Genomic DNA, 16,914 nt, shown 5'->3' with positions numbered 1-16,914 from the left:
CTCATTTTCTCTTGGAAAGCTCTTAGTAACTGTCAGAGTTCTGAAACTTCAAGGTAATTTTCCGTGGTTGTGGGTCTTTATTTTATCCATTGAGTTGTAGACTCAAGTGGCCCCTGGTATTCTAGTCACTCCTATCCTTCAATTCTGGAAAATTTCTTGAATTATTTCTTTGATTCTTCTCTTTTTTTGGATCACCTCTTATTCTGGATATTGAATGCCTAGATTGATCCTGTAATTTCAATCTTTCTCATCCCCAATTTCCATTTGTTTGCTTTTTCTACTGTAGTAAAGTAGTTAAAAGCCTGGATTTTAGAAGTAGACTTCCTGAATTTTGAATCCCATTTTTTGCTACTTACTAGCTATGTGACTTTGGGAAAACTAAACTCTAGATGTAAGTTTTTCTGTTGTAAAATAGTGAGAATAGTATATCTATTTTATAGGGCTTTAGGGTGTAAATAAATGAGATAGTAAATGTAAATGAGTAGGATAGAGCCTGGCACATAGTAAATGCTCTGTAAGTATTATTTTCATAATTTTTTAACTTTATCTTTCATTACTTGTCTGGAATTTTTCATTTTGGTTTTTTTGTTTAAAATTTCTAATAACTTTCTTGCTCTCTGAAAGTTCTTGTTTTTTTTTTTTAAATAGTATCTTGCTCTTTCATGGTCACTATGTTCTTTTCTAATGGTACGAGAATTAAAAAAATTTTTTTTCTTTCATATTTTCTCTCTTGTAAATTTCTTTTACTTATTTGTTTTGATCTCTGTCTTTAAGTTTCCTTAAATGTTGGCCACATCTATATATGCAAGTGGGCACTAAAAAGCTGATGCAAGCTTTGTGAGTTGGATGGGATGTAACTGGCTGGTGACTTTCATTGTGGGTTGACTTAGCTGGGCTGTTCTGTTGATAAACACTCAGTACCACTTTACCTCCACCAGTTGTCATTCTCATTAAGACTTTTTCATGGACTGGACAGATTCTTTAGAGAAGAATCTTCTAGTCTTCACCTATAGTAGTAAGCCTATCTGCTAATATTTTGGAAACGAAGAGAGGGAGAGGGCTGGATAGTCTAATCATTCAGTACATAGACTTTACTAAACCCCTCTGTTTTTACAATAGCACTTACTCTCCTCAGCCTTGTATCATCAAATTCCCTTGGATTCAGTCTCTCCCTCAAGAGAATAAGTTTTTAGTCTTCCTTTAGGATAAGGGAGGATAGCTGGGGATCTTAATGCTGCTTGAACAGGTTTTCAACTGATTTCCATTTTTTTAATCCCTCTGTTTTCCCCACTTCAGAAGCATCTGGTACTCTCAAGTTCCTGAGTCTTTCTGGGATTCTCTGAAAGCTGTCTTTTTTGTTTCTCTGCTTGCTGGTCGTAGATGTTCAGTTTTTTGAGTATGCTTGATTGGTTATTACTTCTCTGTTTTCCACTTTTCAAAAACTTGGTAGCTGTTGTCTCCTTTCTATTTTAACCTTTTGGGTTTATGTGCTTCTTCTGAAAAATCCCTTCGAACTGTTTAAGAGGGATTTGGGGGAAGGAGTAGAGGTGAATTCTTGTTTTCAGTAGTTTGTCTTTCCTACTTTTAAATCTTCAGATACATGATAACTTTCATTTAAAGAAGCTCCTTGAGTTTCTTGGAAAGATGTCATTATATAATATGCAAAAATTTTAATTTTCTTGATAAACTAGAAATGATAATGAGTTGATCTGTGGAATATAATTCTGTCTTCAGTCTTAGGCTGAGGCATCGTAGTTTAGTATTAAAAATCAGGTAAGGATTTTTTGTACTCAAAGAGGCCTGGGTTAGAACCCCAGCTCTTCCAGTATGACCTGAGATAAATTAGCCTTTCTAAATCTGTTTATCCATCTGTGAGATGAGGATAATACCTATTTTGTAAGGTTATTGTGAGGATTAAATGAGACTGGGTATTTTATTTTATTTGGCTGCATAGAGTCTTAGTTGTGGCACGTGGGAACTAGTTCCCTAACCAGAGATCGAACCCAGCCCCCCTGTATCAGGAACACAGAGTCTTAGCCACTGGACCACCAGGGAATTCCCGAGACTGGGTATTTTAAAGTACACAAAATGTATGTACTCAAAAAATGTTAGGTCCCTTCCCTTGCTGGTGTTTTAATGGAAAGCATTGTTACCTAACATTAACTTTCTAATCTTTTTTGGTAGACTTATATAAAAAGATTTTACTGGAAGAGATAAACCTATAAGTCAAGTCAGTGAACTTAAAAAAAAATTTATTTATACTATTAGGAATGAACTGTTCTAAATAATGAATTTATTTCACTAAGCCTCCCCCTTAATATATAGAAATTGACTATTTTTGCTGACTTCTTAAATGTTACACTGAACATAATTTTTGTATTTGATGGCTCTGGGGTAATCTTTCTGAATATCAATTTTTATATATTTTAATTTTTATTTTCTGGGCTAGCTGTATATTAGGTGTCTTTAGTCTGCTATACTCCAAGAATATTTAAATCTACTTCTGTAAATTTTTACTACCTTCTTTGCTGGATCCATTTTATTAGTAATTCTCTTCTCGTCTCCCTCTTCTCTTCTGCTCTTTTGATATTTGAGAAATAATGTAGCAAAGTTATAGCTAAAGAGCACCCACCTCTAGTCTATGTCCTTTTATTTCTTTATTCTGTCTTATTATACTTCTATTCATTATACTTATAACTAGTTGACATTATGTTCCTTATTTGTTCATTTTCTGTTTCTCCCATACAGTATAAGTTACTGAAGGTAGAGACTTGGTCTTATTCATTACTATTTCCTAGTGTTAGAATAGTGCCTGACATGCAGTAGGTGTTAACTAATATTTGTTGAATGAATAAGTATATATGGTTCTAGTAGTCGCTCTCAATCTCTCTTGAGCCTCAGTTTCCTTTAAAAACAAAGATAATAATAGTGCTTACTACTTAATTAATTGAGATGATTCATGGAAAGTACTTAACATAGTACATATGATGAATACTCAGTAAATGTCACCTGACATTTAAATTAACTTTTCAGTCTTCATAGTAAATGTATATAAAAATTCTTAAAATAGATGGGGGCTCACCTTTAAGTGAAATTGGTGAACTTTTTAATTTTAATTTTTCCTTTTCTTCTGAATTGTCAATTGAAAATGGATAGTTGGGGTTGTCAGACTTGTAATGCTCATAAGAGGACATATTTATCTCCAAAGTCATGCATGAGTCATCCCATAATATTCCAGACTTAGAACCGTAGATTTGTCCTACTGTGTTGAATAAACATGTAAAACAAATTAAATTGGCTTTCCTAGTGGCTCAGTGGTAAAGAATCCACCTGCCAGTGCAGGAGACATGGGTTCAATTCTGGCTCCCAGAAGATCCCTCATGCCATTTAGCAACTAAGACCGTTTACTGCAACTACTGAACCTGTGCTCTAGAGCCCGGGAGCCATAACTACTGAGTCCACGTGCCACACCTGTTGAAGCCTGCCTGCCCTGGAGCCTGTGTTCCACGAGAGAAGCCATTGCAATGAGAAGCCCATGCACTGCAACTAGAGTAGCCCCCACTTACCATACCTTGAGAAAGCCTGCCCAGCAATGAAGACCCAGCACAGCCAAAAAAAACAAAATTAAGACTTATTCATTCCACAAATATTTACTAAGTATCTATTTTGTTTTAGGTGCAAAACTATACTCTTTTACTTCATGTGTATTCAGTGCCATTAATTTTGTTATTTCTTGGAGAAGCTGAATGTGGGTAGGACTAATAGATACACTGGATTTTTGGTATGTTTTTTGTTGTCCTTTGCTGGATAATTGGATTTTTTTGAAATCTCTGTAAAGCTGTTACCATTATTCTATTCACCTTGAATTTCTCACAAATTCTATGGAAGTCAACTTAGGAATTACTTTACATTACGTATAATTATTTATGAATCTGTGGACTTGATTCAAATTTAAATAGGTCATGTATTTTCAGGGTAGACAAATTTCCACCTGTGTTAATGTGGGGCCTTCATTTTAAGTATAACATTGGTACAGCACTTATATAAACAAAGCAACAGAATATAGCTTTATGCTTTCACATGCTTGATTGATATTTTTCATTTTATCCTTAGGGTGCAAGTCCCAGCACTCTTAAGGAGTTTTTGTGAGTGCTAGAAGGTCAGTAATTTGAATTATGGCCTGAATAAACACTGTTTGGTTCTCTTGGTTTCAGAATCCCTTTGTTTTCCTTATTGTAACACGTAACTGAAGTACAAGTAAATTTTCTTCAAGGTGGATCTCTAATTTTGGATAACCCCTTTTCAAATCAGAAATTAGCTTGCAGACTGAAATCTCAAAATATATTTTATCATTTACACCTATAATCTAAAACATGCTTTCAAAGATTCTATATTTATTTTGCTGAAATGTTATTGTCTTAATATTAGAAGTCTACATGTATACTCTAGTTCTAAAATTAAAAATATTTGACCCAAGTGTGAATGCTTCCCTTTCCCTACCCATGACAGATATTGCCTGTTAAGTGTGGCATACTTTCCTGCCAAGCCTTGGCGAATCTTCATCTGTGCCGCAGAGTCCCTCTAAAAACTATGCTCTAGGAAGGTACTGCTATTAGTTCAGAATTGGCAAATATGAAACCTACCATTGCTATTACTACTATTAATTGGCTTGGCTAGTTGGTAGTAACTGTGAGTTCTTTGGATTCTCAGTGGTATCGGAATTTGGGAAAAAGATATATAAAATTTTTTAATGAAACAAAAGTAGAGTACATTAAAATAAATTTCCACATTAATTTGATATATTAAAAAATCAATTTCCAGGTTGATTTGATCTATAACAGCTTTACTGATATCCTTCTAACATTTATTAAGTAGTAGTAATAAGATATTACTAAGTACCATTTGTAAACTGCCAAATATTGACCACCTGCTATGTGCCTAGCACTATGTTAAATGCTTCACATCATTATCTCACTTAACCCTTATAATGGTTTGTAAGGTAAGTATTATTATCCCTATTTTATAGATGAAAATTGGAACATAGAGATTTTCACATATCCGGGGCCCTACCATTTGTTAGTAGCGGAGATTCTCTACTCAGAGTTCTCAGGTTCATTTGACTCTTAACTTCGGGTCTTTTTACCATCTTGGTCTACTTCTCAGTTTATATGATGGCTAATGGTTGTGTTTGTAATAGTGCTATGTAGATGTTTGCTGATTGAGTCTATATAGAAGTATGCTGGTCAACTCTATAGAGGTTTTTGCTGGTCAAGACTTGTATGTCTCTCTTGACTCCTCAAATAATCAACAAACTTCTTAAAGTAATGGACACTACTTAGAATTCTCTAACACTGGAATATAAAATAATAATGATATGACGTCAAAGCTTCTTTGAGATGTCAGTACTGAGTACAGACATCAGTAAGTTTGACTGACTGATTTAATTTCAGACATTCTTTAGGACTGATATAAAAATTTTTAAAAAGGATTTCTCCCTTAAATTCTTTGGGTTTTTCAAAACAATTTTCTGTCCTAGGTAGGTAAAAAGTAATTCTGGTTAAAGAGGAAAAATTCACTCAGTATCGTTTGGGGTATCACTAAACTACCATTATACTTGCCCAGAATAAAGCTGATACTACAGATTTACAAGTGGTTTTGTGTTCTCAACTGTAAAATGGGGATAATAATAGTAATCTCTGTGGTAAGATTGTTAGGAGATTTCAATAAACCAGTGTGTATTAGCTCTAGGAGCTAATCTTGATTCTCTTCTTTTCCTCAACTCTGCCATTTCCATACATCAGCAAGTCCTGTTGACTCTGTGTGTTAAAATAATCTGAATCTGATCACTTCTCTTTGACTAACACCCTAGTCCGAGCAGCCTCTACCATTTCTTGCCTAGTCTACTGCAGTGACTTCTTTACTAGTCTTACTGCTTCCACTCTTACCTCTCATCACCTAGCAACTAAAATGATATTTTAAACTATAAATCAGGTTTTGTTGTTTCTTTACTTAAAATCTTCCCGTGGCTTCCCATTATACTTAGTATATTTAGATTCTTTTCTCTGGTTTGCAAATTTGATCTGGCCTCTGCTTACTTTTGTAACCCTTCCTTGTCCTGTATGCTGTTGCTGCACTGGCTCTCTTTTCTGTTTTTAAATACATCAGACTAATTCCTACCTCTGATCTTTTGCGCCGTCCTGTTCCCTCTTTCTGAAATGCTTTCTCCTCTGTCACCTACATTTTTCAGGTCCTAGTGGTTAACCTTGAAGTCTCTATCCTGCCTCTTTTTTCCTCCATTTTCTGTGTCTGTGAGCAAATCCAGTTGGTTTTACCTTTAAATATATTCAAAATTTGTTCACTTTTCATCAGTTCTACTACAGACATTTTGGTCACCATCTTCTCTGCTTGGTTTTCAGGAGCCTCCTAATTTGTCTCCCTGTTTCTCCTGTCTCTGCCTGGCTGTACTTTTCACCTAGCAAATTGAGTAATGCTTTTTAAAAAGTGCTTTACTTTTTAGAACAGATTTGGATAGGAAAATTGAAAAAACAGTACAGAGAGTTCTCATATACTCTGCATGCAGTTTCCCCTGTTCTTAACATTTTGTGTTAATATGGTACATTTCCTCCAATTAATAAACCAGTATTGATGCATTAATATTAATAAAGTTCATGGTTTATTCAGATTTCTTTAGTTTTTACCTATTGTCTTTAGGTAAACATTACATTACATTTTCTTGTCATGCCTTCTTAGACTCCTCTTGGTTGTGAAAGTTTTTCATACTTTCCTTGTGTTTGAGGACCTTGACAGTTTTGAGCACTAGTCAGATATTTTGTAGTATGCCACACTTCTTCAAGTTATTTCATGTTTTTCTTATGATTAGATTATAGTTACGGGTTTTTAGAAGGAAGACCACAGAAATAAAATGCCATTTTCATCATATCATATCAAGGGTATACATATCAACATGATCTTACATCATCTAGTGCCCTATTACTTTACTAAGTCTGTCTGCTACTACTCTCTGTCTTATAAATTCCAATCCAACTTATTAGGTCCTTGAGGTTTCTTGAACATACCACGCTTGTTTGTCCCTCAGGAGCTTAGTATTTGCTGTTCCCTGTTCCATTGGATGCTCTTCCTCTAGGTAGCAGTGTGATTCAACCCCTACTTCTAGTTTCTGCTCATCTATCACCCGGTCAGAGAGATCTTCATTGAACATTTTATAAAAAGCCGTATACCACCCCCTTTTTCTTTTGTTTCTACCCTGCTTTATTGTGTCTTCCATTTATCTCAACATGACACATATTTACTTTTCTATGTGTTTACTGTTTTTCTCCCCTTATTGGACTATAGTTTAATGGAAATTAGAAATTTTTCTGTTTGGTTCATTCCACTAGCCTTAGCCTCTAGAACCATGCCTGGCACATAGTAGATGCTCAACAAATATTTATAAACGAATGACTATCCAAATTATTTTCTAGAAAAATTATGCCAGTTGATACTCCCTGAACATGCTGAAATGCTGCATCTTGTACAGCATGGAATGTTGTCTTTTAAAATGTTTGGTTAGTAAAAGGTGTTTCTCTTAAATACATTTTGGTGATCACTAGTAAAGGAAAGCTTTCATATATTTTTAGTGGTAAATTTCTTTTTCTTGAATTGCTTCATTGTGTTTCATAAACTATTTTTAAATTGTATGTAACTGTGAGTCTAGATACATTAGTAGTGTGATAGGTACATGAAAATAACTTATTTTACCTTCCTTAGGTTATTATAGTGACCACATCACCAAGTTCAACCTTCGTGCCCAACATTCTCTCCAAATCCCATAACTATGCAGCAGTCACTAAGCTTGTACCAACATCAGTCATTGCTTCCACAACTCAGAAGCCACCAGTGGTTATAACTGCTTCACAGTCCTCTCTGGTCAGTAGTAGCAGCAGTGGCAGCAGCAGTTCTACACCATCACCTATTCCTAATACAGTTGCAGTAACAGCTGTGGTTTCTTCCACACCATCTGTGGTCATGTCAACAGTAGCACAAGGTAAGTGGTAATTCATCACGAAATTCTGTCCCTGTAGTGTATGGAATTTTTTTTCATAATATTTTAATTTTATTGCCGTATAATTGATATACAATGTGTTAGTTTCAGGTGTGCAGCAAAGTGATTCATTTATACATAGATTGATTCTTTTTTAGTTTCTTTTCTCTTATAGATTATCACAGAATATTGAATAGAGTTCCCTGTGCTATGTAGTAGGTCCTTGCTGATTATCTATTTTATATATAGTAGTGTTCATCCCAAGCTTCTGATTTAATCCTCCCCCCACCCACAACACACACACATTTCCCCTTTGTGAAATTGTTATTTGAGAAAAGAAGGGTATTTCTCTTGTTGTTGTTCAGTCACCCAGTTGTGTCCGAGTGTTTGCGACCCTGTGGACTGCAGCATGTCAGGGTTCCCTGTCCTTCATCATCTCCCAGAGTTTGCTCAAACTCATGTCCGTTGAGTCGGTGTTGCTATCCAACCATCTTGTCCTCTGTCGTCCCCTTCTCTTCACATCTTCAATCTTTCCCAGCATCAGGGTCTCTTCTAGTGACTTGGCTCTTTGCATCAGGTGGCACAAGTATTGGAGCTTCAGCTTCAGCATCAGTCTTTCCACTGAATATTCAGGGTTGATTTCCTTTAGGATTGACTGGTTTGACTGGTATTTCTCTTTGTTATTATTGAAATAGCTTTAGGCAAATGAATATTCCATGCTTCCATTTTTTCATTCTTAATTTTCTCCAGGTATCTTTTGAATCTCTTGGGAACCTGTGACTTTGACTTCCCTATTTTCTCCTTTGTTTCTTAGCATTCTGTATATCTTTGAGCCCTAAGTTGTCATAGGAGAGCTAGACAAGACATCTCAGAGATTTCTCCTAAATTCAGTGGAATTCAATAGAGCATGAGAGATATAAAAATAAACTATTCAAATGTAGATATTCCAATGAAACTGTATGATTATTTTGAGTTTTTGTTTGAGATATTTAGTTTAGATATAAGTGCTAAGAAATTAAGGGATTTTCTTAGAAAAAGGTAAATCTTAGAAGAAGTGGTAATATATAAACTGCAGTTGTGATTCTGAGTGCAGGGCTTCTTCAGTAGCTTCTGTGTAGGTACCTGGGGCACTATGGCAGTCAGTGTCTGCTGCTTTTGGGGACTAAAGACAAACTGTTTTAGAGCTGATGTATCTGTTTCTAGTTATTCTTCTAGGGGCAGCTGGTGGTGGAGGGGGAAGAGTCTTGGTAACAATAAGACCTGGTGGAGGACTCCATGTTAATAAGTGTAGCTGTTGTTGTTCAGTCGCTAAGTCGTATCTGACTCTTTGTGACCCAGTGGACTGCAGCACACCAGGCTTCCCTGTCCTTCACTATCTCCTGGAGTTTGCTCAAGCTCATGTCCATTGAGTCAGTGATGCTGTCCAGCCATCTTATCCTCTGTTACCCGCTTCTGTTGCCCTCAGTCTTTCCAACATCAGGGTCTTTTCCAGTGAGTTGGCTCTTCTAATCACGCGGACAAGGATTGGAGCTTCAACTTCAGCGTCAGTCATTCCAATGAATATTCAGGGTTGATCTCCTTTAGGACTGACTGGTTTGATCTCCTTGCAGTCCAAGGGACTCTCAAGAGTCTTTTCCAGCACCACAGTTAGAAAGCATCAATTCTTTAGCACTCAGCCTTCTTTATGATCCAGCTCTCACATCTATATGTGACTACTGAAAAAAATCATAGCTTTGACTATGTGGACTTTTGTCAGCAAAGTGATGTCTCTGCTTTTTAATACACTGTCTAGGCTTGTCATCGCTTTTCTTCCAAGGAGCAAGCATCTTTTAATTTCATGGCTGCAGTCAGCATCTGCAGTGATTTTGGAGCACAGAAAAATAGTCTGTCACTGTTTCCAGTGTTTCCCCATCTATTTGCCATGAAGTGATAGGATCAAATGCCATGATCTTGGTTTTCTGAGTGTTGAGTTTTAAGCCAGCGTTTTCACTTTCCTCTTTCACCTTCATTAAGAGGCTCTTTAGTTCCTCTTTGCTTTCTGCCATTTAAGTGATACCATCTGACTGGCTCTAAAAGTAGAGTGCAGGGGAATTGTGTATGGTTGGCTCATGTGTATGGAGAGGAACTGTATGTTTGGAATATAAGAAGTCCTAAATTATACCAATTAGAATGTTTATACTGAATTGGTCATCTATGAAATAGGATAACTGAAATTTTCTTTTTTATTATGGAAAATTCCAAACACATAAGTAGATAGAATAGTAAAATGAATACCCATGTGCCCATTACCCAGCTTCAGCGATGAGCAACACATGGTCAGTCTTGTTTCATCTATACCTGCTATTTTCCTCTACATATCCCTGACCCGGAATATTTTGAAGCAAATCCTAAATATCATAATTTCAGTTATAAATACTTCAGTATGTATCACAACATGATTCTTCTCTTTTATCCCCGCTAGTTTTCATACAGTATTTATCAGACTATAAGTCATAAATAACCTTTTTTATCTTATCTCTTAAATTCATCTGACTCTTATTCTTCATTAAGTGAAGAATGGACTATTATTTATTACTCAGGTTGATTACTATTATTTTTCTACTTTTTATTGTTTCTCAGATAAATCCTCTTGCCACTGTCTTTTTTCTTTGGTGAGAGAAATTTCTTTTGTCTCATTCTTCTAATAATGTTTTATAGACTTGATGAATTACCTTACCCAATATTGTGACAGTCTTCTGCTTTTATTTTCCTCCTTGATTGCACTTCAACCTAAGTAACATGGTACTTCCTATTTTATTGTATACACTAATACTCCTGTTCTCTTAACTATATTTATTTTTTTAGTCTGGCCCTGAACGTACTTCCCATTTTCCATTTCTGTTTCATGAAATCCTCTTCTTACGAAATCCCTCAACCCTGTCAATTCAAATGTGGTCCTGTATAAAAGGATATAGAGAGCATAGATTAGTTAGGAGGTTACTCATGTGCACAGTTTACCTCAGTTAATACAAGAGTTCATTAATGCAATATAAAGGTTAAAGTTTTCAGATAGTTTAAAAATACTGTCTTTCGCTTGAATAACACTTTATTTTCTTTAAGTTTTAAAACGCTGGCACTTGAAAGGGGCTCCAGAGATAATCTAGTTTAGTAAAACTAAGCAATATAGCAGACACATGTCACCAAAATCCTAGCAGTCAGGGAGGGATGGAGGTGAGCAAGGTGGAAGAATAATGTGTAAATAAGATGAGTAAGCCCTCGAGCTGATTCTAATTGCATCTTTCTTTTGTCTTCTCTCAAAATTATTCCTCAATCTGTGATTTTACCTGATCCGTTAAACAACCCTTAGAGAATTATAGTGCGGGATAAACTCAGCATATAGGAAAACTGAGTCAGAGTGTCTTAAGATTTCTTCTTCATTTTTATTATTCTCCAGAAACATTTTACATACAAATGTGATATTTTAATTTTTTTCTGTAATGCAATATAAATGTCATAATAGGGCTGTGGGGGAGGAAGGTGTGAAATAGCCTGTTGGATATTTAGATTTTTATAATTAGGCTATTAATTTATCAGTTTCTCTTCATTACAGATAATAGTTCTATTGTGTTGTTGATGAATTGTAAGATTACTGATGAAAAATCTGGGAGAAGGAATAATTTTTCTCAAACTCATACCATCTGTAGTGAAAATTGTTGGTATTTTCTTCTTATGCATGCTTGCTAATACTAGCTTTGCACTGAAAAATTTCTTAAAACCTCTTATCACGAGAATTTTTTGCTATGGATATAGTAAACAGTATGCCCACTTGTACCTTTCCACATGATTATTTAATGACCCAGTTCTCAAGAAACAACTGATATTTGCTTTATTGGAAATGAGATACAGAAAAGCTGTTTTGCCATGCTAAATAATAAAAGGTGAATATTTCAGTATGAATTATTTTGTCTAATGCCATTTTTAAATTGACTCATTAAAACCCGAAAAGCAATATTTAAAAAACAGTATTCAAAACTTAGTTTGCAAAGAACAAAACCAAACTTAGTTTGCTTTTGTTCTTCTTTCACACTGAGAATCTATATTTTCTAAGAGAAAAACCTATTGAGAGATGTGTGAGAATATGCTGGCTGATTTTTCTTTTGTTTTGACTCTTCACCAAGGGAAAATGAATTAGTCTTTTAAGTGTTAGAGCAATGATGCCTCTCTTGAAAAGTTTGAGGACTAGATATCAGATATGTAATATACTACATACATTATATCTGACACTAGGTGTTGAATAATCATTGTTTTTATTGATCTACCTAGTTTTAAACTATTACCTACTATAATAAGCAGAAGTAGCTTTAATTATGCTTTAATTTTAAATGTTCTTTTCCTTACTTTTCTATAGGTGTATCTACGTCAGCAATCAAAATGGCATCAACCAGACTTCCTTCTCCCAAAAGCTTAGTGGGTGCCCCAACTCAGATTCTTGCACAGTTTCCTAAACAGCATCAGCAGTCTCCTAAGCAGCAGTTACATCAAGTGCAGCAACAGACACAGCAACAGGTGGCCCAGCCTTCTCCAGTATCTCATCAGCAACAGCCTCAGCAGTCTCCTTTGCCACCTGGTATCAAGCCTACCATTCAAATCAAACAGGAGTCAGGTAAATGGAAAAATGTTTACAGGAGATGGTAATTCTTCCCCAGTCACCAGTTCTCTGAAGTTTGTAATAATATATATGGATTTACTTCCACATATAGGCTCCTTAAGCACAAGAGTTTTAATTCCAAACTATATTCTGAGGCCCTCATGTTGGGGATATTTATATAGAGAAAACTAATGCTTGGGAATAGAGAAGAATGAAAAAGCAGTTTGCACAGCAGGAAGAGGTTTTCTTCAGTGAACTTTCAGGAGAGATAAAGGAAGCAGAGGAAACAAATTCCCAGATTTTAGAACTATACTCTGGAGCCCACTGGGGTTATGAGAAGTGAGCAGTGGAAAAATTAGTCTGGGGAGTCTTGTGTTAGAGGTCATATTGTGAATTTGGCATGAGTTGCTAGGTGCTAGGCAGAGGTACTAAGATTAAAACACACTGTGTACAGTGAAGAATGTGGTGTAACAGTTTATTGAAATCATCTCTAGCACAGTGGGAACTCAGGGGTAGGAGACAATAATGTAAGTTACTGAATCATAAAGGTATTGAATAGAAAGGCAGATAGGATAGAGTCTAAGATTTAAGGAGATTAAAAGCCTTATAACATACTTAATATCTTTAAAAGAAAATGGATTTATTTTTCCTCCATGGAATCTATATTTTATTTCAGGGTAGAACAGGACTTTGGGAGATCCTGATATTTTCAATTTTTTGTTTACTTTTTTGATAGGAACATTTTATTATTTTTTAAGAAGAGTCAGACATGACTGAGCGACTGAACTGAACTGAACTGAAGATGTAATTGATATAACATTGTATTAGCTTTATATGTAGCATAATGATTTGATGATATATGTATATATTACAAGATGATTGCTACAGTAAGCATCATCACTACACATAGTTGCAGTGTTTTTTCTTGTGATGAGAACTTTTAAGATTTACTCTCAATGACTTGCAATATACAATGCAGTACTGTTAACTATAGTTATCATGCTGTACCTTACATCCCCAGCACTTATGTGTCTTTTAACTGTAAGTTTGTACCTTTTGACTGGATCTTTGTACCATTTGGCCACTGCCTCACAGCTAGTATGAGGTATGGATAGTACAATGTATCAGTAGTCATAGGAAAATTGATCTCTTGTTTTCTTTTTGCCTGCAGTCTCTGTCAGGCTTTAGTTTCAATGGTATATGTGCTTTCAAGAAGGAATTGTAGTTTTCCTTTTCAAAATGCTCTAGAATTTTTTTAAAAAAAGAGCTTTATTGAGAGAGAATTCACGTACCATTCAACCCATTTAGAGTACTATTTAATGGTAGGTAGTATATCCTTGGTGGCTCAGATGGTAAAGAATCTGCCTACAGTGTAGGAGACCTGGGTTCAGTTGCTGGGTCAGAAAGATTCCTTGGAGAATGGAATGGCTACCCACTCCAGTATTCTTGCCTGGAGAATTCCTTGGACAGAGGAGCCTGGTGGGCTACAGCCATGGGGTCGCAAAGAGTCGGACATGACTGAGCAGCTTTCACTCGCTCCGTATATTCACAGATATGTGCAGCCATCACCACAGTTGATTTTTAGAGTATTTTCATCACTTTCAAAAGAAGTCCCACCATGACAAGCTCTTAACCTTAAGCAACCACTAATCTACTTTCTGTCTCTAGATTTCTGTATTCTGGGTTTTTATGTGAATGCAGTCATTTAATGTGTGATCTTTTGTGACTGGCTTCTTTTACTTCACAATGGTTTCAAGGTTCATTTATGAAATAGCATGTATTAGTATTTCATTCCTTCTTAAGGCCAAATAATATTTTCACATTCTGTTAATCCGCTTGTCCATTGATAACACGTTTGTCTTTGATTTTTGGATTCTAGCAACTGTAGTTTGTGTGAAGTGATGTTTCGTTGTGGTTTTGATTTGTGTTTCTCTGGTGACTGATAGTGTTGAGTGTCTTTTCATGTGGTTATTGGCCCTTTTTATATCTACCTTGGAGAAATGTGTATTTATATCCTTTGCCATTTTTAAATTGAGTTATTTGTCTTTTTATTATTGAACTGAAAGGGTTTTTTTTTTTGCTATTCATATTTTAGATATTAAAGCCTTTATCAGATACACGAACTGCCAACATTTCCTCCCATTCTGTGGGCCGTTTTTTCATTTCTTGATGATGTCCTTTGAAGCACAAGTGTCTTTAATTTTGATGATGTACAGTTGATTTTTTTCTTGTGTTGCTTGTACTTTTGGTATCTTATTTAAGAATCTTTTGCCAGATCCTAGGTTATGAAGATTATCCTTATGTTTTTCCTAAGAGGTTGATAATTTTATTGCTTAAATTTAGATCTTTGATCTGTTTTGATTAACTATGTAATGGTGTGAAGTAAGGATCCTACTTCATTCTTTGCATATTGAGCTTTGATTATCCCAGTACCATTTTTTAAAAAGACTGTTCCTCCTTCATTCAGTGTTCTCAGTGCCCTTGTGGAAAATCCACTGAAAACATGTATGACTTTATTTCGGGATTCTCAGTTGTATTCCATTATATATCCGTCTCTGTGCTGATTTGATTACCATTGGTTTATATTAAGTTTTGAAATCAGGAAGTGTGAATATTCCTGTTCTGTTGTTTTTTAAAAGATGTTTTGGCTATTCTGAGTCCCTTGCGATTCTGTATGAATTTTGAAATCAGCTTGTCAGTTTCTACAAAGGAGAATGCTGGTTTTCAGTGTATTAACTTTACACTTTTGTTAATTTATTTTTTTTAATTTATTTTTAAGTATTTTATTTTTCTAGTTATTTGGATTAGTATAGAAGTGCCACTGAATCTATTGATTTTACATCTGCAGCTTAGCTAAACTCACTTTTAGTCCTAAATAGTTTTTAGTGAATTCCTTAGGATTTTCTATATGAAATATCAAATCATCTGCAAATAGAGATAATTTCTTCTGTTATAGTCAGGATGCCTTGTATTTCTTTTTCTTGCCTGATTTCCCTAACTAGAATGGTAAAATTTTGAATATAACTGGCAAGAGTGAGAATCATTGTTTTGTTTCTAGTTTTTTCTATTCATAGAACTTCTTTCAGTGTCTGTTGTAAGGTGGTCAGTTAGCAACAAATTCATTTTCAATTTATTTGGTAAAGACTATTTCATCTGCAATATTTGAAAGACAGCTTTGCTGAATATCAGATTCTTGGTTGACGGATTTTCTTTGACACTTTGAACACATATTTCTACTGCCTCCTGGCCTCCATTGTTTCCACTGAAAAGTCAGTTTCGAACCCCTATGCAGTTCCCTTGTAAATGAAAAATTGTTTTTCTCTTGATGCTTTCTGGATTTCCTCCATGTCTTTGACTTTCAGCATTTTAAGTATGCTATACCTGTTTGTGGATCTCTTCATATTTATCTTCTTTAGTGTTTGTCCAGCTTCCTGATGTGTAAGCTACTGCTTTTCAATAAATTTGGGACATTTTCAGCCATTATTTCTTTGAATGTCCCCTTTTCTCTCTATTCCTTCCTTTTTGTAGTTACATATGTGTTGTGTACTTATTGGTGTTTCACATTTATGTTCATTTTTTCATTCTTTTTTCCTTCTGTTCTTCAGCTTGCATAATCTGTAACTGATCTATCTTTAAATTTGTTAATTCATTTTTCTGCTAGTTCAAATCTGTTCTTAAGCCCTTCTAGTGAATTTTTTATTTCAATTACTATACTTTTCAGCTCTACATTTTCCATTTGATTCTTTTTTATAATTTCTATTGCTTAATTAATATTCTTTATTTGATGCAACTTTGTTATCATACCTTCTTTTACTTCTGTAATCAGGCTTTCCCCTAGTTCTGTGAACATATGTATAATGGCTGTTTTGAAGCCTTTTTGTTGTTGTTAAATCTGACATGTGGTTGCTCTCACAGTTTCTGTTGACTGCTTTTTTTCCCCTGTGTGGGTCATATTTTCCTGTTTTTTTGCATGCCTCCTGATGCTTTTGTTGAAAACTGAACATTTTAGACATTTACATTGACATTTTAGATTGTATATATAGATAATGGACATTGTATGTTTAAACTGGGTACAGGTCTTCCTTTACCCTCATTCGTGATTTGTTACTGTTACTTGCATGGTTATTTGTTGTTTAGTGACTGGATCAGTTATTTTGTTGAAGTTAAGCCCCCACTGTTGTTCCTTAGGGAGATACAGCTCCAGGGATGCCCAGTCATTCTGAGATGACAGTGGTGTTGGTATGGC

General features: G+C 35.1%; 1 protein-coding gene across 9 annotated transcripts in view; it reads left to right on the top strand.

Annotated features, from left to right (window-relative positions):
* The window catches only part of EMSY (EMSY, BRCA2 interacting transcriptional repressor), an 82,003-nt gene that overhangs the window by 19,391 nt on the left and 45,698 nt on the right, over positions 1 to 16,914 (top strand). For all 9 annotated transcript variants that reach the window (XM_018059320.1, XM_013969807.2, XM_013969808.2 and 6 more), the window contains 2 exons: positions 7,768 to 8,044; positions 12,429 to 12,683. In XM_018059320.1, coding sequence (XP_017914809.1) covers positions 7,768 to 8,044; positions 12,429 to 12,683 — 532 coding nt within the window. The remainder of the gene's footprint in view (positions 1 to 7,767; positions 8,045 to 12,428; positions 12,684 to 16,914) is intronic.

Source organism: Capra hircus, chromosome 15 (genome assembly GCF_001704415.2).
Source record: "Capra hircus breed San Clemente chromosome 15, ASM170441v1, whole genome shotgun sequence".
NCBI lineage: Eukaryota > Metazoa > Chordata > Mammalia > Artiodactyla > Bovidae > Capra > Capra hircus.
Note: the sequence above shows the minus strand (reverse complement) of the source record. Positions and strands in the feature narration are given on the sequence as shown.